This window comes from Lasioglossum baleicum, chromosome 1 (genome assembly GCF_051020765.1).
Source record: "Lasioglossum baleicum chromosome 1, iyLasBale1, whole genome shotgun sequence".
Classification (NCBI taxonomy): Eukaryota; Metazoa; Arthropoda; class Insecta; order Hymenoptera; family Halictidae; genus Lasioglossum; species Lasioglossum baleicum.
In genome coordinates this window covers 12,894,543-12,921,243 of record NC_134929.1, presented here as the reverse complement: position 1 = coordinate 12,921,243, position 26,701 = coordinate 12,894,543, and the positions used below count along the sequence as shown (strand labels likewise).

Here is a 26,701-nt window from a genome sequence, read left to right as displayed (position 1 = left end):
CATTATTGTGGCACTATTTCGAATTTTTAGCGACGTGGTATATCAGATCACTGTAACTTTCACGTTATCCCCGCGCCCGTTGCGCCCGGTTACCGGGCTCGCTGAATAGCACAGGGGCTGGCAGTCTTTAATAGTATCTCGTCGGTGATTGAAGGTAGCAAATAATAATCCAAACTAAGATTACTTTAAAATGTTTTTATTTCAAAGAGTATCAGAGTTCAAAAAGATGCGGAAGGGGAGTCGTAATCGGCCAGCAACAGAGAGAGAAACACTCGGTGTATCGATGGAACTGATATTATTTCTGAGCGTTTTATTAGGTTTACCATGATTTTAGTCGATACAATGATTTCTGTGGTATACTGTCGCGCGCATCGAGACGTGACTTCAACTTCCTTTTCGTTTCGTCGAAGAATATATGTAACATCTTTCTTTCTTTTCTGTACTTTTCTCGAAAGCGGGAACAAAGTGTTCAAGGGGGAGGGGTATTTTTTGTGACTTAAAAATCTCTCGCCGCGATAGCTTATCCCAACTTGATCTTGAGCTTTCCGGGTGCACCGGAATTCCTGGTTTGAAAGAGTAAACGCGTCGCTCGGAACGATTCGGGTTGTCGTGTGTATAAAAATCGCGCGCTCCTCGTGAAATACGCAAGAAAAGCAAGTTGAAACCTCGCTCAACGGGTGAGAAGAAACGATAATAAATGCAGTTAATCAAACCAGCGTGGGCGGCTCGCGTGAAAAAACATCTCACGGCCGAATCGTCTTATATATTCTTTTCGTTTTCATTGTTTCTGTTTTATTTTCGTATCTCGCGCGCTGATTATCCTTAGAACGAAAAAACGTGGACGATCGGAGTTAAAAGGATCGAGCGGAGAGGGTGGGGGGAGCGAGGAGGAATATGAATATATAATATCTTAATATCGTGTGTATCCATAAATGTTAAACGTTATTTCTTATTCTTTCTTTCTTTCTTTCGTTCCTTATTTCTTCTCGTTTTTTTATTCTCGCCCGTCTTATCGTCTTTAGTCGACATCTCTCTCTCTCTCGTATTTTCTTTTGACTCGTTTTCATTTCTTTTATTAAATGTTAGGTAGAGCTTAATAAGGGGTCACCTGAAGACGCGCTCACTGCGATCTCCAGGCGCTCTTTTCTCGTATACTAGCTGTGCCGAACGCACTTGTACTGGTCGCATGGACGACGGGAAAGATCGGTTGAGGATCGGCCTTTGAGATCGAACAGAAACTCGTCTTGTTTCGTCTCGTCTGATCTCGGCTCATCTCGAGATCTCGATAAGGTTCGCGAACAGATACAGCAGGAGAAACGTCGAGGAATTCCGTGTACAAGGTGGACATTCGAGGACATGATGCAAAAAGAGAGAAGAGAATATTATAATCGGCGTTGGAAATCGGTGCTCGGTAAACCGTGCTCAATGAACGATCCTCAGTCGATCGTCCCGCCCGCGACATATTATTTAACAACAGAATTTAATCACCTAATCTTTCGGAGGATACTCGTAATTCTCACCTTCGCCGCGCCTTCGTTTATACAATAAATGGATATCTTTTTCATTTCCGCCTACGTGCTAACTAAGAAATCGTCGAGAGCCGCAATTCAATACAATAAATCGTCGACAAATCATTAATCAATAATAATAATAATAATAATAATAATAATAAATCGACAGAAATCGCCTAGCGTTCGATCGATTATCGTCTTCCCTTAAAAAAGTAAAACACGTTCAACGAACGGACGCGACAATAAATTTCCATACGTTCGTAATATTAATAATCGCTGTCGGTGTGACAATAATACAATTGCAATGCGGGTGTCACCGCAAATATCAATAATAATAATAATAGTCATAACGGCAATAATAATAATAATAATAGCAATAGCAATAATAATGATAATAGTAATAGTAATAATAGTTAATAGCGACAATGATAATAAAATAAATTTTTGTCCTACTAATTAGCATCGTCGTTACAGTGATGTACTTAGCCGTTACAGTTTTTTTCTTGCCTATGTACTATTCTCTTTTATATACTTCTATATGTATAGCTACAATATATAATATTTCCATGTTGAAAAATCGTATACATTAGTGTTGTGTCGCAGGACCATTGCTTCGTTTCTGTTCTGTTTCCCGTTCGTTCAAACTCTTTCCCTCTTAATTCCTATCGCTTTTCCCCATTGCGTGGCGCGCACCGTTTCGAAAAAGAACACACGCTGTCCGTAGTCTTCTCTCTCTCTCTCTTCCTCTCTCTCTCGCTCTCATTCTTTCTCTCTCCTCCTCTGAATTCTCTTTCGTATCGCGTTTCGGATCGAAACTCTCGTGTTTTCGGAGTGGGGAGGAAAGGTGGCCCGGTGAAATTCGACGCACGGAAGCATTCGTGGTCGATCCTCGGCGCGAGAGGAGAGAAGAGACCAGTGGAAAATATCTAGGAGAAAGGGGAGAAGGAGCGGAGAGGGAGGATTAATTAAATCATCTTGGATCGCCGGACAAATAATCGAACGGGTAGGAGAAAACGGCGAGAAGAAAGAGACGGAAAGAAAAAGAGCGGAAAGTTTCCGGATCTCCGAGCTTCCTCCTCTCCTCGCGAATCTTCCGATTCCACGGTACGCAATTCCTCGTCGATGATGTTCGAGATGTCGCCACACACATACATACACGCAAAGATTGAGAGAGAGAGAGAGAGAATGAGGAGAGGGAGAGAGAGATAGGCTCGTCGCGCGAGAACGCGTGAACGCTTCCCTCGCCCCGGGTATATCCATTACAATAACGTTAATTAGCTTAATTATCGATTTTCTTGTCCGTTTTTCTCTTTTTTTTTTGTTTGTTTGTTTGTTCTTAGTTTGTTTGTTTATTTTTAGTTCGTATTACCCGCCCCCTGGTCGGGGGCGGGCCTCGGATCACAGATAGTGAGGTGATCGGATTGCGCGAGAGCATGTTCACAATACATCGTGGCATTCGGCGAGCACGCTTTCGTTTGTAAAACGCGCTCCTACATCGCAACGAATCTCGGTTAATTGTCTGATTTGCGATTTCTGTCTTCTGTGCGATTCCTCTAAGTATTTCAAGGCGACAGCTCCTGAAAGCAAACAGCACCGGCCGTGTACGCGAGCGTGACGGAAACAGACGAAAGGAAAACGGACCAGCTTGTCTCTCCGATTGTTAATTAACAGACTGCGGATAGTCGTGCAAAAGTGACACCATGGGGTATTTCATGCTTGTTGCTTCGAATTTCACCTAATCATTTTTCTCACAAATTTATTAACTGCGAGTAGCTACGGTTAAATGTAAACTCATTTTTTCTGTTATCTTTGCTTCCATATACTAAAAATATGTACAAGTGTTAAATTATTTCTTTGCAACCTTAGAATCGAGATCCTCGAGGGTTTAATAAGATCAAAAATAATTTCTGCTGTTTTTTAAATCACCGTATTTCCTATAAAAATGATCCTGTCGCGTCACTGAGAGCGCTCGTTGTCAGCGATTGAATCGATACTTCTATCGAAAAGCGCGTTAAGAAATCCTACGCTACGAACAATAAATTTCCAAAAACCCCGAAACAATCGTCCGTGAGTAACGTGCTACAACTTGATCCGACGTTTTCATTGTTTTCTGTCTCGCCTATTAATTTTTTCCCGTGAATGCACCAAATCCGCAGTGTATGGACGATCGTTTCTCTTTCACGATCGGGGGAACGGATCTTTGCCGAGCGACTGTTTGTCCACGCACGCGTACGATCGACAGAAAACTTGTCTGGAACCATTTCCACGCAATCGTCTCGGTCTCTGCTCCGGTGAGGAGGTGTTATATCATCGCGATGGTGATCCATACGAGGGTTACACAGATATACGAAAGGATAAAATATATATATATGTATATATACACAACATATATATATAGATTTCTCTTCGTTCTCGTACACATGTACAGACGTACATACAATACATATGTACCTACGTACGCACGACCAACTAAGGGTAGACAGGCGCAATCGTATATCTCGAGCGTCGAATCCAGCACGGGATCGGCCAACCGATTTTCTCCTTTTCCCTACCGTTCGCCCCGGAAAAACCGCAATAGAAGAGAAAACCCGCGGTCGATGGTTGCTCCGACCACTTTTCCTTTGATACTCGCGCTTCAGCCGATGCGGATCGAAAACTGGGACGCGCGATTAACCCTTTCGTTGCGGAACTATTCCACGTGCACCCACATTTTCCTGCAAATTCAACGTGCCGTCCTATTTCATCGCGTTATTTCTGTATTATTCGACATTTCAAGGCAATCACGAACCAATATCCGACGAATTATATACACGTTGGGACAACTAGTACTGGATCTACTAAAAACGGAAAGAATGCATTCGGTATGACATTTATCGATTTTTATCTTAACACTTTACCTACTAAGCCTTTTTAGTGATTGTTTTACGTCGCTTCTTCAAGTGCTATGGTTATTAAGCGACTAAGCCTATTACCTACTAAGCCTATTAATAAGATTTTCAATAATTATGCTGTGCCAAAAGAAGGCATAGAAATTTTCTTTTATATTGCAATCTTAAATGGAACTATTAGATGACGTTATTTTGGGTGACTTGTCAGTCCATTTAATTAAATTAAATTAAAAATTATGCGATAATCACAGGTCGATAATGTGTTAAAATATAGTGTATTCGAAGAAATATATAGAGATAAAATTGTTCATAAATGCTATGTGATATAAATCATTGGGTCTCTTGAATGAGTCAATCAAAGTTTAATTATACTTCTAGTAAAAATGACAACAATGCATTCCTTCAAATTTTTAATGATTTTCATCGTAACATATGATCAGTGAAATAAATGTATGGGATCGATTGTCCGTAAAAAAGTCATCCTTACGATTTATACTTAATGAAAGACTTTAACGGGTAACGAAAGGGTTAACTTCCTTTGTTGCTGTTTTTCTTTTTTCAAAAAAATTGTCTCGATAAATTCACGGTGAACGAAGGGAGGGGTCCGACGCCTTTGGATTCGACGCCGCGTGTGTCGGGTGGATGAGATTGAACAGAAACAGAAAAGGCATGTTGGAGAAGAACGAATTTTTAATAAGAGCTCGTGCTGAATCGTTGCTTTACAAAACACAGGGGGGGAGGGGGGAGTGTCGGAGGGAGAAAAGAGAGAAAATTAAAGGGAGGTTTTCGACGTCGGTTTTTCTCCCGGTCTGCTCGCTCTCGTGGGGTACAATCATGCAAACAATTTTCCAACGTGACAAAAGGATTATACTTGATGCTCACGCTTCATTCAAACGAGGACACTCGCCGATCCGAAAATTGCTCCCGAATAAATAAATTTCCGCGAGAGAAGAAACGGATATATCCCGGTCGATTCGTGCGGAAAGAAGGGAAACGAATTGAACGGTGTCCTCGCGTCGAAACGATTTCGAACAAATCAGCACGCAAACGTGTGAGAGACGCTGCAACGTGTACAGGTCGAAGCTAAAAGAAACTTAAGGAGAAGAATACTCGGAACTTAAACACCATAATTAGATCGAACGTAGGGGACACATTCGCTAGCATTACACGATACACCCGTGCTGGGAGATTGGATTCTTTAAAAAAACAAAAAGACAAGGAAAAAGAAAAAGAAACAGCGACTGGAAACGGAAAACGAAACGGAAACGAGAATACAGAAAGAAATGATTGGTTTCTGAAGCCTGCAACGACAAAGTACAAGTTTCCTTGACGCAATAAGTATCTTCCGTTTCGTGAAAGTTCTCGAAAGGATAACGTTAAAACGTTACAAAAATATATATGTGTATATGTATATATATTTATATATAATATATATATATTTATATTTGTATAAATATACCGCGATCGTTTAAATCCGTGCCCGGCAATCAAAATTACGCTACGCAAGAATGTGTGTGTGTTTTTTTTTTCGTATATATGTATACATTACAGCGCGGAAGGATACATAACACGATCTCGTCAAGGATCGTTGCAAAACGATGTCGGGTGTGTCTCCAAACTCAAACCGTGACGTAGAATACGAAGAAAAAATACATAGAGGAGGGGGAACGGGGGTTCAGGGAATCGGACAGGGGGAAAGAATAAAATGATCTGTACAAGCTATAGAACTATCTATACGTGTAGTGTGTGTTCTCTCTGTGTGTGTAACAACAGCGTATGTAGAAGTAAAAACTATTTGAATTCGTGTACGCTCTCTCCCTCTCTCTCCTTAGCCAGGTGCCTGTACGCCGTTCATATTGTCTTAAAAAGAGAAGCGAGCCTACGCGTTCTTCGGGGAGAGCGCATAGGCTTACGGATTTACATCGTGCGCTGTCCTGTCCACTCTCTCCTTCGCTCTCTCCCTCTCTTTCTCTCTCACTCACTCGTTCTTACCACTTTCCTCTTTACTATTCTCCTCTTCCTGTTTTACGCTCGTTAAAATCCGTTAAAGTCGTACATACATCACTTGTACGCTAGTGCACGGTCACTCGATAAGGCAAGATCAAGCATCGAGGTCAAAGGGCAAGCAAAAAACAGTCGCGAACGCGGCTACTAAAAGGTTCAATTCCCGCGGAGACGATCCACCGATCGAATTTTCGATCGGGCGACTCTTGAGTTCGGAATTTTCACTCAAATATCTGAAGTGGACGTTCGCTATCCAACATGGCCGCCGTTTGGCTAAGGAAATCGGCGCGTAGGCGAGTTGCTTGCCCCCTCCCTCGACGGAAAAAGAGAAAAATGTTCGAAAACTGGAAACTAACGTGTACTATTTATCGTAGGAACACCAACAAACATTATATCTCCTTGTGTGTGGCTCGGAGGTGCGCGTATATCTCGTGTATACGTGTCGAGTGTGTCGCTGTGTGTACAAGTGTATCGACGAGAAAATGTACGCGCGTGTGGATCTCTGTGACGGTGTGTGTGTGTGTGTGTGTGTGTGTTCCTATGTTGTCTCTGTCGACGGTATACCATTGTTTCTGCTCTCGTACATACGCTCTCTCGCTCTTTCTCTCTTTCTCTCTCTCTCTCGCTCAGTTTCTGCTCATTCATATTTTCTTTTTCTTTCTGAATCCGGTATTTGCTCTCGCAGGCAATTGTCTCCTTTCTCTACTCGGTTTCGTCACCGTGCTAGCTCGCGCATTCCAAAAGTACAACACGCGTGGTTTAGACGCGCGGCCGTTTTTCGTTCTCTCGGTCGGAATCAGAGTCCGCTGAATCGTGGAGCGGCGGAAACTCCGGCACCGCCTCGCGTTGTTGCATCCATCCCGTCGCGCCTGGCCCCCCAGCCAATGCCTTGCCCTGCGTCATTTTTTTTCGATTTTTGTTTTGTTTGCAATTTGATTTTTAGCCCTCTGTCTTTATCCCCTGCAGGTGGCGACAAAATAGCGTGTCATTCGTCGCTAGCCTCGCCTTCGTCGCAATTAGGCAATCTTACTTTTTCTTTTTTTTTTTTGTACCGTTATCGTGTTATGTGTACGCTTTATACTTTTTATCACCGCTCGCGAATCCGTACACCGGTTGCTCGCGATTCGCGCGGACAACAAACAAAATGATGAAGGAACACGGGGTGGTTGGATTGGCCGGCCCACTCGCACCGGGACATCGACTTCCGGCAGTGACGGGTTCACCGAATGTTCCAAATTTTCTCGGTTTTCACGGAATTTTGCAAAGACGCTACTCGATCGAAATAGCAGAATATCAAAATACAGTGGATTCTCTGGTTAATTAGCACTAGACGAAATAAGTTCAAAGGATAAACAGAGATATACAGTATTTTCAATAGTACTAGAACTTTTGGAGGCGAAGCAATTTTTTGTGACTCCTGTTTCTTACAATCGGTGCTGCAAACTTTTATTTTGCATAAAAATCCGCAGTCTAATTGGGACATGCTGTCCCGATAGAGTGACTTACTGTCCCGATAGTATTCTACTTTTTGTTGTTCTGTATCTGCCTCAATTAATCAGTGTTACAAATAACCAGCTACCCCAGATAACAACCGGCTGTCCCAATTAACGGGTGTCCCAATAGACCGGTGTCTACTGTACTCATCTTAATATGACTGCAGAATGTAGTTCAACCTTCTCAAGCTCTACAGAACTTGAAGTTCAATTTACTCAACAGTATCGCGATGAAATCAATTTCTACACCGTCAGTCAGAGCGTGTGTAATTTCTCGCAAACACATGTAAATGCCAGAAGCAAAAGAATTTGTAGCTCGAACGAAAACGAGTAGTAGAATCGTGAACCCGCCACTGTTCGCCACTCTCTAGGTTCTCGGTGGAAAAATTAATCAACATTGCCTGTGAGAAGACACGCGTCGATTCCCGTTACAAGCGCGTGAAAGGATCAGCTCGCTACAATGGCACCGGGCGACAAACTCTGTAAAATCCTTTCATTTTCGGACCCGCCAATGCAACGGACCGGCGCCTATTCTCTACTTGTCTACGCGAAAAATTTAGAACTCTGCACAACGAACTAAATAATGAAGTCTCTGGCATCCGTCCCCTTTCGCGCCTCCACTCTTCCTTTCTTCTCATCTTCCACTCACGTTCTTTCTCTCTCTCGCACACACACACAGTTTCGTCCCTCTCCTTTCTCTCCGATCAACACGCCCAAGAGAACCCCAGCCAATCGACCCGCAAAAATAATAAAATAAAAATAACAAAACATGAACACAAGAGAGATAATGATAAAAACGCCACACACGTACTACTCGTGTAGAACCAGTACACACACATATAAACTTAAACTCTACGTGCAGCCATGCATGCCACGAAGATGTCTCTCTCTCTCACTTTCTCTCAAGGATCCATCATCTATCCAATTCTCCGACATCGTTTGCGCGTCGAATCCGTTTTTCGACGATCGATCTCTTATGGTGAACGAATTCTCGCTCGGCCCTCACTCCGACAAAATTGAAACTGATACAAGCAATGCTAATACTTGAAGAATGTTTGATCGATTTTATAAATATAAAGAAATACGTTCATTATAATATAATACTAATGGATTCGCTCGCGTTCGACACAGAATCGCCAGATTAAGACTTGTGTCCCCACTCTACCTTCCCCTCCTACGACGCTATTCCCCCACGCTTCGATATTCGATCCGCAGTGGAAGGGATATATTTGTTTTTCTTCGATCGTGCAGCTCTCTTTTTCTTATACCGAATATGTACTGTATCAGAATGTCGCCTGACTAATCCGATACTGTCCTGATCTGGCGACTTTGGTTCGACACTTAAAAACGACAAGAATTTGTTGAATCGAAGAGGGCGAACAAGCATTCGTTCGTTTGGTCTAAACGCACCATGAGAATTCGAGTGTTTTGTTCAAAGTTTCGAGAGGGGAATCGCACAGCGTCGACGGTCCATGACGGTATGTACAGCGAGGAAGCATGGTTTTCCCCGTAAGTTCTTCGAGTGATCGTTTCCTGAGGTCTCTCTCGCCGCGGGAGGGTTTCGAAATTTTATTGCACACTCGGCGAGACCTTGACCTAGGGAGGCGAGGAAGATTCCTCGGGATTGAAACCTGTCTCGAAATATTCGTTCCCCGAGGCTCTCCGGACTTCTAGGCGACCGTGACGAGCGAGATCGAGGTCCACAGCCTAATCGAACGGGCCCAGAGGCGCTACTTCCTGTTTCCGAGGGAAAGAGATCTGTGCTTGTTGCAACGAACCGTGGACATCCTCTGGCCGGCTTGTCGACCTCCGATCCCATTAATCTACGATCGTCGACAAAGGTTTTGCGCCCTTGCAAGTCGCCTGCATCGCAGGACAAGCGGATAGACGACCATGATCTCAACGCGACAGGTTAGTCTAACCGCGAAACACTTCGACATTTCTCTGATTTGTTCCCAAGATCTCTCCTGCTTTGTCTTGCTATCTCTATATTGTCCCACGCGGCCAGTTTCTGCGTGTTCACCTCTGGGCTCTCTTTAATTGCGGAGTCTGATCTTTCGTGTCTACTGTTTTCACTTTCGTTCTTTCTTTCTTTCTTTCTTTCTTTCGCGCTCTCTTTCTAGCTCACTCTGTCGCCTTCTAAGAATTTCGTTTCATCTGCACCAAGAGAAATACTCAAGTAAATTCAAACAAGGCGTCACGACTCAGCCGAGACGGAGCGAACCGTTCATCATCGTTGGCGCGTGGTTTCTCCCTCATTTTACTTAGCATGTTTACTCTGTTTTTTGGAATTTAAGTTTCTGTGAACGCGTTCAATCGAGACAGGGTCTAGCAAGACAAGCAGCCCCCACGACAATTTTTATTGATATCGTGTGCATAACAATGCTTTTAGGTTGAAAGATAATCCTCCAAAATTTTTAATCGGTTGGAATTATAGTCAATAATTCGGAAATAAGTCGGAAAATTTTTGTCTGGGTTGTTAAGTAAGGCATTAAGATGAAAACAAAACGAAAATACTCGAACTTACCTCTTGCATTTCATATATTTCTTTCACAATTGTGAGCAAATTATGAAGGGTAGAAGAAAGAAATTTATTTTTTATGTGGGGGTTGCAAGCAAAGCGTTTGAGTGTCAACTTCCAAAAAATTCAAGAACAATGTTCTGTTACCTATCTAATATATCTGAAAAAGAGATTACTGGTCAAGAAGAGACTTAATCTCATGATAAGAATTATTAATTAGGGTCATAAGAAACACACTCTGCACTATATATTATAATATTATAATGGCATTTGTTTTTCTTCACCAATCCGACCATCTTGAAACTTTCAGATATATTAGGAAGTTTAGGGTGTTTGCCCTCATATCACCCTTAAATGAGGGGTTAGCGACTTCAAATTTTGGGGGATCATCGTTCAACTTAAAAGCATTGTTTTGCACACGATATCAATAAAAATTGTCGCGGGGGCCGCTGAACAATGCTTATCCTGCTAGACCCAATTTATATTCCCAAAATGCATGGACATATAATCGGAGAAGTAAATTGTTGAATTTGTAGATCTTTTCCTCGACAACGAGAACAATGAAATTCCTCTATGCTCAAACTATGTATTTATAGCAAGTTGATGCAAAAGGTAGACGAGAATTAATTCAAGATCTTCTTCGTGGATCAAAAACCAAAATAATCGTCCTAGTCTGCTTTCGACGCTTTACCTATCGGATTAATAGTGTTGTTTTCTACTCGATCATTTAACTGTGAATCTGTATGCAAAATAAAAATATCAATGACTAGAAACGAAGATTGAATGAAAATAAATTCGTCAATTCTTTTTATGATTTTATTGTTTTGTATTTCTACATTTTTTGTCATAAATGCAATAATCCATAGTCTACCGTGTTGTGTCCAAAAAATGCTTGAGAATTTTCTTTTGACAACAACAAGAATTATTGTATTGGAAATTGGTTGGGAAGTTTCTAGCAGGTAATCCTTGACTTTGCAAAGACTATCGTTCTGACTATCACTTCAGATAGGTAAAGCGTTAAAAGACCGATTCCTAAAGAGATTGGCCAACAGAAAAGCGTGTATTCGAGTTTCGATCGATCAGGGAGTCGCATCACGCAAGCAGATGGACGGTTCGTCGCTGAAACTGCTCGTCGCAGTCGCTTGTCGTTAGGTGAACGAAGAGTAGAAGAGACCAAGGAACAGACGACCAATCGTAAACGGTATTATACAGGTGCTGGGACTGTGCTTGCGAACTGTGCTTGTGACAATGCACTCGAAAGAGCGTCGCCGTCGCGTGTCCGTGTGTTTTCTTTTCCCTTTTTTTTATTTTTTTGAAGAAACCGAAACAACTTGAACTCAAATAGCGGAGAAAGAAAACTCTTCTCGTGGAATTCTTCGATTCTTCCAGGAGAAAGCACCCACCCTTTTTTCCCCCGTTGCAACAAACACAGTTCTTTGTTCCTCGTGTGTTAGACTCGGGTAACCAACCAGCAGCGATTAGAACGGTAATTGCGATCAGGGCTTGAAACGGTTCGAGGAAATAATTGTTTAAAATTGTTGTGTGAAGTTTCTGATTCGAGCAATTTTGGAGAATGAACTTGAAACATTAAGTAGAATCGAAATCTTCAACTGTTGTGTGTTATACATCGGTTCCGAAATGATTCTAAAATCGATTCTTGTTGTTATGGAGTCACTGGATATTGCATCGAGAACTTCGAATAGCAAAGTGTGTCAATTTAATTTGTCTATCTTTGAGTAAATTGCAAGATGTGGAACGGTGGTAGCCAGTGTTGGGCAATAAATGAATTTATCTAAATAAATTATGATTCAAATAAAAGTTTAAATAACAAGTTATTTGATATTTGGATATTCAAATAAAAATCAAAAATAATTTATATTATTTGAGCAAGTCTAAATAATGAATTATTTAAAATAATAAAGTTAATTGTATTTTTTTATAGGCAGCTACGCCCTAGGTTGCTATAGCAGACAAACAACGCGCACGTGTTCATTGTATATACAAAATACAAGAAAAATAAGAGAAGACCAAAAACTATTTATTTGATTTCCACCTCCATCCAAATAATAAATAATCTTTTATTTCCAAATAAGAAATAATAAATAGATCACTTTTGGAATTACTTAAATTACTTTTATTTGAATAAAACATGTAGTTATTATTTGCAATTAAAATCACACGTTTATTTATTATTTAAAATAAAATTTGCTCAACACTGGTGGTTGCGAACGTGTTAAGAAATTTCAGAATTTTAATAAGTACGATCATGAGTATGATATTGTATTTTTATATTCCATTGTATGCATCAACTGCAAAATGAGTTGAAGCAAAAATTGAAACTTGCACGTACCAACTTCTAACACTGGGTAGTGCATTATGTGAACCTTAATCGCAATTATAACAGTGCCCAAGCCCCGACCGCGACGATTAAACAAATTAGAGGAACAACAACTAAAACAAACGAAACACCAGAGGCAAAAAGAGAGTAAGTTAACGGGAGTAGAACGGATTATGGGTGTCGGTCGAACGGGTGCTGGTTAAGGTCGACCGACCCGCGCAAGAAGGATCGTTGGTGTGCTCGTATAATCGCGTGCAAGCAATTGGTCCAACTCGTTCGGTTTTTCTATTGTTTGTTACGGGAACGTTAGTGCCAGCTGCAGCAGCGAGAGCGTCCGTCGTTACCACCAGATTATTTTCCCTGCTGCTATGATCCTCGACCGATCGCGAACGGTCCCTAGCAAGGATCAAGAGTAGACACTCTTGGACTCTTCGGAGGTTCTTCGCCGGAAACCGTGTATATCGGAAAACAGGAAGAAAATCGCGGGAAAGCACGATTGCTGCTCGTGTTCGTTTGCGAATCGCAAAAGGAGAATCGCGAGAAGCTGTGCGGCAGCCATTCCCGAAGCAAGTTCTTCGGCAATGGACAGAGAAAACGAAGAACGGAGTCTCTAGACGTGGTCGAACGGAAAACGAAACGAGAAGAGGCGTCGGCTAGGTGGGAGCATGCATTTTAGTCGCTTCATTTCGGCTCTTTCCACTCATCCCGGCCGCACGTGAACCGGATCAACCGCGAAATTAATTTTCTCGCGAAAGAAGAAGGGAACCGTAGCGTGAAGTATTCGAAGCTCGCTGTTCAGCCATTTCTCGGAGAAATTGTTCCAACCTTCGAACGTTCACTCGGTTGTTGACACGAGGAATGGATAGTAATGTTCATAGACTGTGGATCTTGGTGCAAAATTTCAATCAAAAGTGCCTTTACAGCAAAGGTACAAAGAAAATATCATTAATGTCATCTCTAACAATTAATTTTGTTAATACATGAACAGAACATCGTTCAGATTTGTACATTTGTGCATTTCGCAACGAACGCAGCGAGCAGCGACATTCGCGAAAAGAGTATCGACAACCGATCGCGGTGTATCGACAAGAGGGACGTTTAATCCGTGTATCAGGGCTACCGGTTCCGAGAGGCTGGTCGAAGCAGAACGAGTTCTGCGGGTTCTCGCGCGAATTTAATCCAACGTCACTCTTTACCACGTGACACCGGCGAAATTGCACGTCGGAATGATTTACCGATTCCGCGGAGAATCTGACTAGGAGAACGCTCTCATTTCTCGCCGATTTAGCCGATCCGGGGGTGGATTGGACCAGTCTATGGAGAATTATAGCACCGGACACACGACAATGGTTTTTTCAAACATATAAAATTATACATCCATGTTCTTGAAATTTGGTAATATTTTCTGTCCTTCCTAGCAAACCGCGAAGAAGCTTTACTGTCGTTCAAGGTATTCACACGAACCAATTTCGAGGAAACAAAATTAATATGCAAGGCAAGTGAATGGTTCAATTTCTGAATTGCTTCGTTCGAAAGAACAAGATAACAGAAGATAATGTAACATACTTGTGGGAGGAAAATCGTTAGATGTAATCGACGAGTGAGACGTCCCGAGAGGCAAAAACGGCATGCGTTTTTGTCGCGGATCGCCGAAATTCTAAACTCGCGACAGGTGAACGGACCAACGAGCGAGTGCGAGAGAGTGAGACCGTGAGTGCCAAAAAAATGCGACCGCCGAACAAAGAATGAAGCTTTGATACAATCAGAAGTACGTTTCAAACTTTCGCGAGAATCGTGTTCCTTACCAACGGGGATGAAAATCTATTGACCAGTCCTCTCCCAGGGTGGAATGAAAAACCGTTTTATTCCACGGAAATAATGGCTGCGTACCTTCTCCTCAAAGGATCAGGAACATTAAGGATGCCCGCCGAAAAGCTGTTTATATCTCTTTGAAATCTGGAGGTGGAAGATGACACTGAATTGTGTGATGAAGTTTCAGCGGAATATCACCGCGCAGTTTTCGACCCGTTACTGTTTCCCAAGAAACGAAGAAAATTATGTTAAATTGACACGAAGACGGATGAGGGTTAGAGAGGTGAAAATGGCCCTCAAAGTTAGGTGTCTATTTCCGTAATGTTAATAATGCTGTTACTGGACTGCGGATTTTATGTGTTTATTTTATTCATGTAGCTGGATGAAGAGTTTGAAAGTTTAGCTTCTCAGTGGCGTAACAAAAGCATACAATTCTATCGATCAGTTCGATCTGTTTGCTGCTTAATTGTTCGCAAGGGTGAAAGGTCTCGATTGTTTGATAAAATGCCGGTGTCCAGCGCTAAGCGAATTCGCCGCGTTAATTATTGGCCAGAGAGTGGTCCGAAGCGGAACGAACGAGATCAACGCGCGATTCTACGGAGGTTCCGTGTCGGATACAAGGGAAATTGGATCTCCGAAGATCCGCAGGTTCCGTTGCGTTTCGTGTCGGCCGAACAGAGGCAGCTCGTTAGAAGCACGGCCGCGCACCTACCAGAGTCCATTAATATGTGAGAGAGCAGCCCTACCTAAAAAGTGACTTAGCAACTTCAATGCATACTAAGCAACCCTTATGCCACCGTTGCTGGCGCCCCGTGCGCGCAAACCCCGACCAACCCTCATCCTCTCGCCCCTAAAACCACCGAGAGCCCGCTCTAAGTCCACCCTTCCTACCTTCCTAGGCCAGCAACAGCGCATCCAACCCAACCCTACGTGCCCTATAGTACACTCAAACAACACTTTACTCACACCTGCAGACACCACGGTGCCTTCAGACGTCACGCTTCAACTTGCGCTGCGCTATACACACGGTGACATCATCTTTCATCTTAACAATGAAAAAATTGTTCGAACTCTGCAATTTTTAGCCTGATATATGTCTTCATGAAAAGATTTTTCTAAATGATCCGACTGAACATTGACTGAATCGTTTGACTGACTTATTTCTGTGCGATTGTTTAGTATCGTACATGTTTTAATAAGAAGATTTAATTCACTCGATCTCTATGCTTGATCTTGCAGATCCTTATGCATAATAAATATTGTCTACTAATAATATCAATCGTGAATGACACTCTCCGATTTCAGAAATAAACTTTTCTAATTTCCACGTATAATTTTTGCAACAATCAATTTTGAAATGTAATAGTGCTTGCGGAAGTGCAATTTTTTCTCAAGATCTCATCGATAGACACTTATTGTTAGTATCACCGTGTACACGAGCGCTCGTGCAAACGCAATTTCACAGACACCGCGCACCATCCTCTCCTCTCCTCCACCACTATCCACTCTCCGATTCTCTCTGATTCTCTCTCTCCCTTTCGCTCCCTTCTATCCAAACGTCCAGTCTCGCAAGATGTGTGAATATGCGGTGAGATGCGCATGCATTTACGGAGATGAACACCGGCTTGAAAATGGATGGAAATCGTATAAATGTGTGCTTGCTGCGACAGAGTTCTTTCGTCAATCGAGTATACAAATGTAAGTACTTTTCGTTTTTTTTTGTTTTGTTTTTTTTTTCTTTTGCGTTCGACAACTTTCGAATTCGTCTCTTTCCATTCATTCGAGCCAAGGATGGTCCCTCGAACTCCGGCGGGGGAACAAGCGTTATCAGAAGAGAATCTAGCACATGCTCAGAGAATGCAAAAGGGGGTGGGCACGTATATGTATACACACAGTCGGTCATGGAAGTGCATCCGACGAGTTTTGAATATTTCAGACGAGAACGCGAAGGTTTTGAACGTTTTATGGACCATTCGTTGCTTCAAGTTCCACTCTAAAACTAGACATTCCCCACAGAACGATGATACTTTTAAGAGATATTGAGTGTTAATCCATAGGTTGCGGATCCTTATGCAAATTGTAAATTTCCTATATGAACTGCATGAAATTAAAGTCGTTTAATCCTTCTACTCTTTCAAAGTGCACCTTCCCATTTTTAATTTATTCATAAATGCATCAAATCTACAGTATTACTCATGGCTCTCACCAGTAGTCAATTGCAACTCTGTTTCTTGCAGGATGGAGTAAAGTGAACTGAATAATGGTGAGTCTCTTCAAGACTTGAAGCTACCTTAATCGTTTGTAGACGAGCTAAAAATTTGTGGGGAAAGGCTTATGAATAAATTCGTTCACCTTGATGAAACGAGAAGAGAAACGTACGTAGATGTACGAACAGATAGCACATGGGTAATCAACATGACAATCAAGTTTGCAAAGATGAATATTGTCTCTCGACAGTGGGTAACCAAGTAATACTAATTTATTCTTACTTCTGGCAAACACTCTCTGGGAGTATGTTCAAAATTTTGAACCCTCTGTATACGATGTAAAGTTCAGGCTGAACTTCACCGAAAAGACCAGATATTTTTAACTATTTTTCATATAATCCTGCATGCTATGATGAGCAAATGCCGAGAATCCAAGTTTTACTCTTAGGAATCCGCTGGTTCAAAAGTTATGTGTGTTTAGAGGTCAGTGATTTTCACAGTTGGTGTGTAGTGAGGTTAGGTCTGCACAGACCCAGAATACTCTTACGTAGGACTACAAATGCAACGAGACTGAAGTAACTGGTGCATCAACGTTCATAAAATGCGCAACAGTTTCTTCAAATATTAGAAATTCATCGGATGCGTTGTACCTTCGTGACCGACTGTGTATACGACTGTATGTACGTAGATATATATAAATATGTATAATATCGAAGAAAGCGAGGCAATTGACGCCGACTACGGGGTGAATAAAATAAAATAAAAAAAAAATTCTCAAAGAAACTATTCAGGTGGCGAGATAGATGATCGTTTGTTAATTACCTGGTGCATAGGATCGTAGCCCATCGAGCCGTCGTTGTACGGTTGCGAGCCATAATCGCTACCGTTTATGCCCATGCCATAACCGGCCATGTCTTGGGGCCCACCTGGCGGCGCCGGCGACATCATCGGCGTCGGGGTACCCTGGCTGGCACCGCCCATACTGTACGGCGACGCTCCTGCAAAAGCTGCTGTAGAAACAATCGCGGTGCATACAAAATTCGAGGGTGCGTCTTTTAAGTTCTTCCGCCTGACACCGATACATTCCGTCTGTCTCTCTGGCCTCTCTATACCTCTTTTCCTCGCTCTCTCCCTCCTTCTCTCGCTGGTTCTATCGCACTGCGTCCCTATCTGTAACCAGTGGCGGCCTGAGTCGGTCACTAAATTTTCAAACAGGTTCCATTAACCCTTTCACCGTGCGTTGCTTCGCGCTAAAATCATTCGAAGATTTGGTGACAAAAGCTCGACGATGTTTATTAACACACACACTCTCTATTAAACTATCGTCTTATGAAGCTTGAATAAAAATATTGTCAGAATATTCTGCTACAAGTAATAGTTTCACAGAACAATGTGCACTGAATTAATTTTATATTCTTCTCGCGAAATATATAAAATCGTGGTCGTCACGCATGTGTGACGCTAGTAGTGAACGTGGATGTCGATTTGAACCCCAAAAAATTAACCCCTTGCGCTTGAACAATTTCGCTACCACCATTTGTTTCAATGCTTATCGACCCCGTTGAAATATTTGATTAAATGCAACGTATCTTCACACTTGTCTTAAATTACGAGATTGTGAGCGTCACAAATGGAAGAAATTTTCGAAAAACACGGTCAATTTCAGGTAAAAAATGTTTTGGTCTACTCGTCGTTAAACCTCGTGTATATTGAGAAGTGCTTGGCAAAAGGGTTAACAATCTGAGAGATGAGGTTCTTGAAGGTTTGATCACGCCACTGGTTATCAAGACTGGCAAATGTATCGTTGATCGATTGTGATAGATTTTTGTTCTCAATTCTTTTCGAAGGAGTACGAATACTTTTCGAGTTATGTCAACGTAGCTGGCGATTAGCCGGCGCGTCGCGAGAAATTTTTCTTTCGACAACAGGGAGAATCGTAATCCTCGAGAGGGTTGGAATTCCGTTTGTTTAATTACGGGAGGGCCGCGTGCACCGGAAGCGTGGCTGAGGAAAGGGCAGCAAACTGAAAAGGGCGTCGAAAGAAACGCGAGAACACAGAAGAAGAAACGCATCCCTCGTCTTTTCGTCGCACGGCCTTCCTGTCTCTCTTTGTCTCTCTCTCTCTCTCTCGCTCTCCCTTTCTCTTTCCGTGCAATTGGTAAGTTAAAAATATCTCGCTGGAGCGGCGCTCTTTCTCTCACTCTCTCTTTCTCTCACTCTCTCTCTCTCTTTCTCTCGAAAATAAAGAGACGCCTCCGGTAGTTAAGGGAAGTGCGCGTAATTGCGAGCCACGAGTCCTGCGAATGCCAGGAATTTCCCCGAGAAAACCAACCCGGCATTTTTCTCCTAATTTCCGCGAGAATGCGCGCCACGGTAAATACAGGGGACACGAAACACGACACGCGTCGTCCATCGACAATTGTCTTTTACTCCGAGGACACTCTTTTGCTGAACACGTCGATTTCTTTGTCCCGACTTTCGGCGAAGTTGCGTCGTCGAAACGGCTAATTTGCAAAGATAACAGAGTCGCCGGTTTGCCGAGTCTCAACTTTCCAGCGAGTTTAAACCAGGGATCGAAAGAATTATCGAGCTTTTTAGTGGGTCCTATTTAAAGCACGGAATATGCAACTATTTTAAAACGAAATCTTATTCTTTGTAAGAGAAAGAGGTATTTTTTCTTCTACTGCGTTAAGAAGTCCTCCATTATTGTAACAAATGATAAATATCTATCTACTCTTCAATCAATAGTACTGCGACAATATTAATAATTATTACAGGCACATTGATGTTTCGAATGAACATGTTTGCTCTGTTTACTATCTAATGTAGATACAAATCTTGTCTCTATGGAACTTTATCCTAAATTAGAAGAGTTTCTAAACTATCTAATTCATAAGAACACTTTTTTAAAGAAGCCCTACGAATAACATTTCTTTCCCTGAAAATTCCATAGGAACTTTTAACAGGATTTTATAAAAAAAACTTTTTAATAGAGTAAGATCTAGATTTTTCAACAGATCTTTAGAAGAACAAATTTCTAAAATGAAAGGGTGACTATTTGTTTCGATGCCAGGTTTAAACACGTTTCTTTCAAAAGCACGTCTTCTAAATTACAGTACGTCTACAGTTTTGATATTGTTCTATTTTTCCAGCGTTAAAGGATCGAGTAACTTTTTAGTTTTGTTCTGCAGGGGAGACAGAAGGTGGTCGGAAGCGATAGTTCTTTCATCAGCAACGCCTCGCTAGTACCGTATAAAATTTCGCGAATTGAATCGTCGAGTTTTAGCCGTTCGGATTCGATCGAAAAGTCCTAGCCGCCGAGATATGTCTTAGCTTTTTCTCTGGTTCTAATTTATCGAAACGAACTCATCAAGGAACACCCGTCGCTCATTTGGCGAAGGACGGAACTTACCAGCTGCCTTTTTGGCTGCGTACAAGTTCGCCTCCTCCTGTGCTTTACCTATGTTTTTCTTGTAGCGTATCCTCTTGTTGCCGAACCAATTGGAAACCTGCGAACCAACATATTCGAAGTCAGAGAAGACGAACCTGTGATCATCCTCTACTGATTTTATCGAAAATCTATTTCTAAACTATATTCTTCTACGTTGTTCAGCTTTTTAACGCTAAACTATTGTATTGTATTGTCTTATAAAAATAACAAGATTCAATTTATTTAGATTTTGTGTTACTTATTACAATGTACAGGGTAAATCGCCTAAGACAAGCACTTGAATAACTTCTACATTTTTTGAAATAGTAGTTCCATTAAAAAAAATCTATGTCGATCCTTAAATCTACCCCTCGAAACCAAACGACATTCATCTGAAACATTTCTTTCATCTTGAAAAATGGAGACGTTATACAGATGGCTTGTCTTAGGTTACTCATCCTGTATATATGATTGAATAAAGAAATCAATTAAATTGATACCTGTGAGCGCATCTTTATAATTCCAATAATTGTAAAAAAAATCTAAAACTGATTAATTGTCCGACTATGGTAAATTTAGCGTTAATATACACTACTCCAAAAAATTGAAGAATCGTTAAATTGCTACTGAGGAATTGTCGAACATCGTGGAAAAATCGCACTGCTCTATTCCGGTGCTCGTATAGAAGAGAAAAGTCTCGATTTTCAGGAGTTGCTTTTCAGTGCAAAGATTGATAATTTCTCTGTAATAATTTGCAGCTCTTCTAATATTGTTAAATGTTTCAGGAGTAATGTTACTAAAAGGGTTTCTCAGCGCATATCCTGGCACAGGGTAGCTGCCAGTCAATTCCGGCGAGTGTGAATTCGAATCTAGAAGATACACAGAAGACATAGAAAACGCTTCGCTCGTTCGTTTACCTGACTCACGGTGATACCGCACTTTCGCGCGAGCTCTTCCTTGGCCTCCTCGCTCGGGTAAGGATTACTGAGGTGCGAATAAAAGTATTCGTTCAGGATTTCGGAGGCCTGTTTGCTGAAGTTCCGTCTCTTACGCCTGCAACAAAGTTCCGCGCACCGTTTTATAGCCAGCGGAAACGGAGAATCTCAGTTTCGCTAGTCAGGGAAGCATTAACACGTCGCCGGGAGCTTTTAAATAGTTCTTAAAAATGTATGATCCACAACTAGTCATTCTTTAAGAATAGTTTCTAAAAGCAATGGCAATTTCAAACAGGTTGGTCCGGGCGAAACAAAATCTGAATTATAACTATCTTTTACGGCCTTTGATAATGTTAGAAACAGAAATCGATAATGTTTTTAACTAATATTATGTTATGCGTGGGAGAGTCTACAGAATCATTCTATGTAAAAAAAAAAAGAACAATTGTGTAACTTTTATAGTTGGAGCAGACCAAATTGTGAAAGTGAAGGATTTTTGGAGTACAGACCTCGCGTCCAGGAATCGACTCCTTAGGATCATGACGGCTTCGCATGTTGATTGTTTCAGCTGCATCTGAATACTCGAGAACTTCTTGTGAATGATCTGGACCATCCTCTCGATCTCCTTCGGCGTGATCGGCCTGGTGCGGCTCTGTTCCCTCAGCAGATTCATTACGTGGGTCGTGAACTCGTTACACGCCTGAAATGAAACGGAAATCCACTTCAGCGTCGTCATTTTTCCCCCGTTTCCCACCCTCTGGACTCCCTTCGACTAAGACCGGGAAGATAGGAGCCTGTTTGGACCGAGATCCACGTTTTCCGGAGTGAACGAGCCACCCTGAGCAATCGTGGACCCGTGTTCATCCGACAGACTAGATTCTCCTCTGTTCAAGCTTTCGAATTAGGACTACTCATTTATTTTAAAAATTTTTCTTGCGAAGACATCCCTAAATAAAAGAGCAATAGAAGTACTATAAAACTGATAGAGTGTTCTCCCTTTAAAATGAACCTTGGTAGACCATTCTCCAATTATTTTTCAGAGAGTCACAGAAGATTAAACATCACAGTCTCCGCTCCCAAGCTAGAGCAGACCAGCCTCGGCGCAATTTGTCCAGAACAAATCAGAGAACAAGGAAGTGTAAAATTTCGGTTTGTACACCAAATTGGAAGTCTAGTCTAGAAAAATCCCCGTGGAAAATGAATGGCGAAGACAGAGAGCTTGGTAGAGGGTGTCCTCTCAGTTTCGATAAAGGATCGCAGCTAGAGTAGCGAGAGGATGACGATGCCTCGAAGTTGCTGATCATCGACATTTTTGGCGGAACGATACCGTGGCGAGGAGAAGGTCGACGAAACTCGAAAAAGGTGAACGAAGGGATAGGGCGACGATATAGAGGGAAAGGGAGAGAAAGCAGGGGGGCGGGGAAACGAGACGAAAGACGCGTACGTATAATGCATTATTCCTGCTGGCTGCTCGGTTTAAGGGAAAAGGACTTTGCTCGATATCAGTATTCGAGGCGAGCACGCTACCTTCCGGAGGGAGCGAAGTAGGGACTAGAGAAGAAGAGAGAGAGAGAAGGAGGGTGCAGGAGGGTGGATTTTCCTGAGGGAAGGCGCTAGAAGGAAGAGAGGTCGGTAGGGGAGAGGTCGGACAGGGTGGCTCGCAATTTCGAAATGGATTCCACTCTGCCGCCATCCCCCGATACCCTCCTCGTCTTTCTTCCATCCTACCCCGTTTCTCTTCGCTCTCTTCCATTCTATTCTCTCTGTCTCTCTCTTTCTTTCGCTGTCCTCGCAGCAAGCATACATATACACACAAGGATCCGAGGAGGATGGTGGTGGTGGTGGATCAGCTTCATTCCAGCCGCGGCCGAGGGGCTGGAGACGATCTCGAGTAGGTGGATTGGATGGAAAACCCATAGAGAATTATGTCCCCCTTGCGTCCTTGTTTTCTCCAATTTTTAAATTATCGCCGAAACAAACGCGGCAGATACCGGCTACCGACTTGTTTCTCAAGATAACCGTGCCCGTTTTGCACTGCACCTGAATACAGAAGATTTTGACAGTGGAAGTACTAGAAGAAGATTCTTTCTCCGATGATCAACGTTGAAACAAACACGTCTCCAAAAAATTCTTTCTTCGACGAAATACTCACAAAAGCATTTTCTAGCTTCACCTATTCCAAAAATTCAGGCGCATCGCCCGGAAATGTAGAACTATCGAAGAAAGCTATCAATTTTGCAACATGTCAACGACGAGTCTATCGGAAGGACGCAGCCAACAAGTGTCGGCGGTCGTTAATCCGGAACTCCGAAATGAGTTTCCTCGCGGCGCCTCTAATTTTACTGCGGTTCGGTCTATTAATACTTGCCCGCGTATTCCATGGACGTATAGCAAGAGTCGGGAGGTGGGTTCCTGGCCGCGAACGTTATCGAAATTCCAACCTGCGCGCCGCTAAATATACCTGAACCGCGGTTATACTGCGGTTACCACAACACACGACGATCTTACGCGAAACAGCGTTAAAACGCGGCGATTTGTTCGCGAGCAGGCAAGGACATCGTTCTAGGTCTGTCAACCGTAACCCTTTGCACTCGGAACTATTTTAACGCCAAAATCAGACATTTTTTCCGACCTAGAATACTTTCTACAGTAAGTATTCGATCTAAGAACACGGCGAGTACATGATCTTAAAAAAATCTAGTATCCCTTCCACTTCCCTTAAGCTGGCTCGGTCGTTAGTTTCATCCTACATGATCTAGTTCTCTGAGAAAAATATTCTTAGTGTTTCAACAAATCCTTGTCCACGGAGAATTCAACTATTTGAAAGGAGAGCTTCACGAAAGTATCACCCGTATCCGAGAAATTTTGCAGCGACCGGGCGAGGAAACGGAAATTGCAAAAAGTTTTCGGGTTATAACGGGACAAGAGGGTGACGGTGTAGAAAAATGTAGGCGATCGGGAACTGAGTTTTGAGCAGATATACAAGCTGCTGCTGGCCGAGCCGGTTGAAATCTGGACTGCGAATCGGACGAAATAAAGGCGGGCATGCACCAGTAAAATTCATGCCAGACGATGTTTGCTGGCGGTGATCACGCGATCTCGTAAAACTCGGCGCGGTTCTATTCTCGTACTTGTCACGCCATTTTGCATAGCCAGGCAGACGTTCACCCTAATGCAGTGACTCGCTCCTCTCCTCTCCTCGCCGCTCCTCCCTCTCTCTCTCTTTAGACCGCGAGCTGCACCGAGCCGCGAGTTTCAATAGTAAATTTCGGTTATGATAAAACTTTTGGCCGCGACGATATCACCCGGTAATATCGTTACTTTTAAGCGTGGCGATATATTCCCCCGAAACACAGAGCCCGTGCACCACCCCCAAGCGCCAAAAACTCGGCTACCCCCAACCCTCCTATGTCTAGAGAACGTGTGTTCATTTAAATAACAATCGCGCTATCTGTACGAACGACTGATCAGAGTGAATGAGAAAGTAGAAGGGAACCGGAAGAAATTATACTCTTCCGTGAAAGAAACCGTGTTTATGCTTGATCGTCAACCCTTCGTCTAATCAAATTACAGTGGATCGTTACGTAAATGTGATCGGTTGTGTATCCCTTTTTATTCGTTAACGAAGCATGGAGTTATATATTCTTTTTAATCGCTGTTATGTGCATTCACAGCAAGTCATGTCATGGTGCCATGACTGAACTGTTAATTTATATTTGCTACTGAATGAATTTATGTTACAACCTGACAGGTTGTTGTCGAAAAGTGTGATGACCTTTTCTATACTTGAAAATATTGCGTTCATTTATGGCAATTAGTGTTGAATTTCATGATAGACTACCAGCATTATTATACAATAACTGCAAAAGTATGTATGATAGTAGCAGAAAAGTGTTCGAAACAAAAGATACATGGGACAACAGGGGCTGTAATATGGCGTTAATTGTTTTTTCCTAGGTGAAGTCGCTACAGAGATGTGAAGGTCACCTTCATTTTTTTAAATGGAATGAGGTATTTTTTTTGGACATTCGTTATAAAAAAGTACTAACCTATGTATGTCGAAAAGTTAGTAGTTCAGCTACACGTTACACTAGTAAATAAACGCTAATGACTTAGTACGACAGTAATGGTGTTTTAGAATTATTTAAATTGAAATATCTCCTGAATTACTAACTTTTCGACATACATAGGTTAGTACTTTTTTTGTAACGAATGTCCAATTGCATCGATTGGTGTATTAAAAATACCTCATTCCATTTAAAAAAATGAAGGGGATCTTCACATCTCTGTAGCGACTTCACATAGGAAAAAACGATTAACGCCATATTACAGCCCCTGTTGGCTCATGCATCTTTTATTTCGGAAACTTTTCTGCTACTATTATACTTTCGGAGTTATTGTAGATGGCTATAGTTACTGCCTCACCCTGTATATTGAATAACGTGCGACTGATTCGAAGGCTTTTTAAAGTAAATAAACAATTGTGCTGTCTATACGAGTGGCTGGTTCCAACGAATGACCGACGAGAAGAGGGAGGGAAAAAATTACCCCTTTTTATACCAGAAAATGACCATGTGGTTTGAACGTTGCTTCTCTTACACACTAATAAAATTGTGAATCATTATAAAAAATATATATAAGTCTTTTATATGTACTAAAGTACGTTGATCATTTAAATAACAATGGTGCTGGCTACACGAATGACTGATCCGAGTGAATGAAGAAAGAAGGGAACATTCTGCGGGGAAAAACTACCCCCTCCGATTCCCATCGACGCGTTCCATGGAAAAAAGCAACCCTAACCCTAACCTCTTGATGTCGCTCTAATAAAATTATAGATCGAGGTGTAAGATACAGTCCACAATTGATGGCACACACTTTAAACTCCAATAACTTTCTCATAAATGGAAATATTACAGGTTCTTCACGATTTTATAGCTCGCAAACCAATTAATCAATTTCGATGATATTTTCAGCATGTATCAAACTCGTAGTCTACAAAACACAATTTGTAAATTTTCGTTACATGTCCAAATGAAGAAGTTGTGAAAAGCAACTCTTAATATTCTATTCGTAATTCAGACTAAACGCAATTTAACCAAAATCTCGGTTGACTAGTAAAACTAATCGATCTAGCTTGGCAGGAAAACAGAAACCCTTTTATGAAAAAGTTATTCTGACTAACCGTGTGTTCCATCAATTATGAGACTGGCTGTACACAAAGCATGAATGAGCATTAGGGTGGCTCTTATTTTCGAATTTTGAATTTATTTTACAGCACCGCCGCCCCCAGGATTGTCCCAAATAATTAATAGAAAATTTTCGACATAAGTCAATAAGAGCCACCCTAATGAGCGTGTTTCGAAGAAACTGCGGAGCCGATGGAGTCGTCAAAGGGTGGAAAATCGCATCGGAATGCGACGCGATCGGGACAGTGTCGATCGAGTGCACATCCGTAGGAAATCAAAGTGCACTCGGTTACGCGGGTCGGTTCGCAGGAAAGAACGGGGTTAAAACTTGTTAATGGCCGGGTTTATCGATAGGGCGTCAACTGCTGGGGCA

At 42.1% G+C, this 26,701-nt stretch overlaps 1 protein-coding gene across 6 annotated transcripts in view; it reads right to left on the bottom strand.

The window, feature by feature from the left end:
* Positions 1 to 278: 278 nt before the first annotated feature.
* The window catches only part of Exd (PBX homeobox extradenticle), a 68,383-nt gene continuing 41,960 nt past the window's right edge, over positions 279 to 26,701 (bottom strand). For 2 of the 6 annotated variants that reach the window (XM_076430796.1, XM_076430846.1), the window contains 5 exons: positions 21,649 to 21,839; positions 21,122 to 21,257; positions 20,187 to 20,283; positions 17,597 to 17,784; positions 279 to 7,297 (listed from right to left, as the gene is read on the bottom strand). In XM_076430796.1, the coding sequence (XP_076286911.1) occupies positions 7,163 to 7,297; positions 17,597 to 17,784; positions 20,187 to 20,283; positions 21,122 to 21,257; positions 21,649 to 21,839 (747 nt within the window). In that variant the 3' untranslated portion in view covers positions 279 to 7,162. Of the gene's footprint in view, positions 10,054 to 17,596; positions 17,785 to 20,186; positions 20,284 to 21,121; positions 21,258 to 21,648; positions 21,840 to 26,701 lie in introns of all 6 variants that reach the window. The other 4 variants (XM_076430816.1, XM_076430826.1, XM_076430806.1 and 1 more) reach the window with 4 other exon arrangements.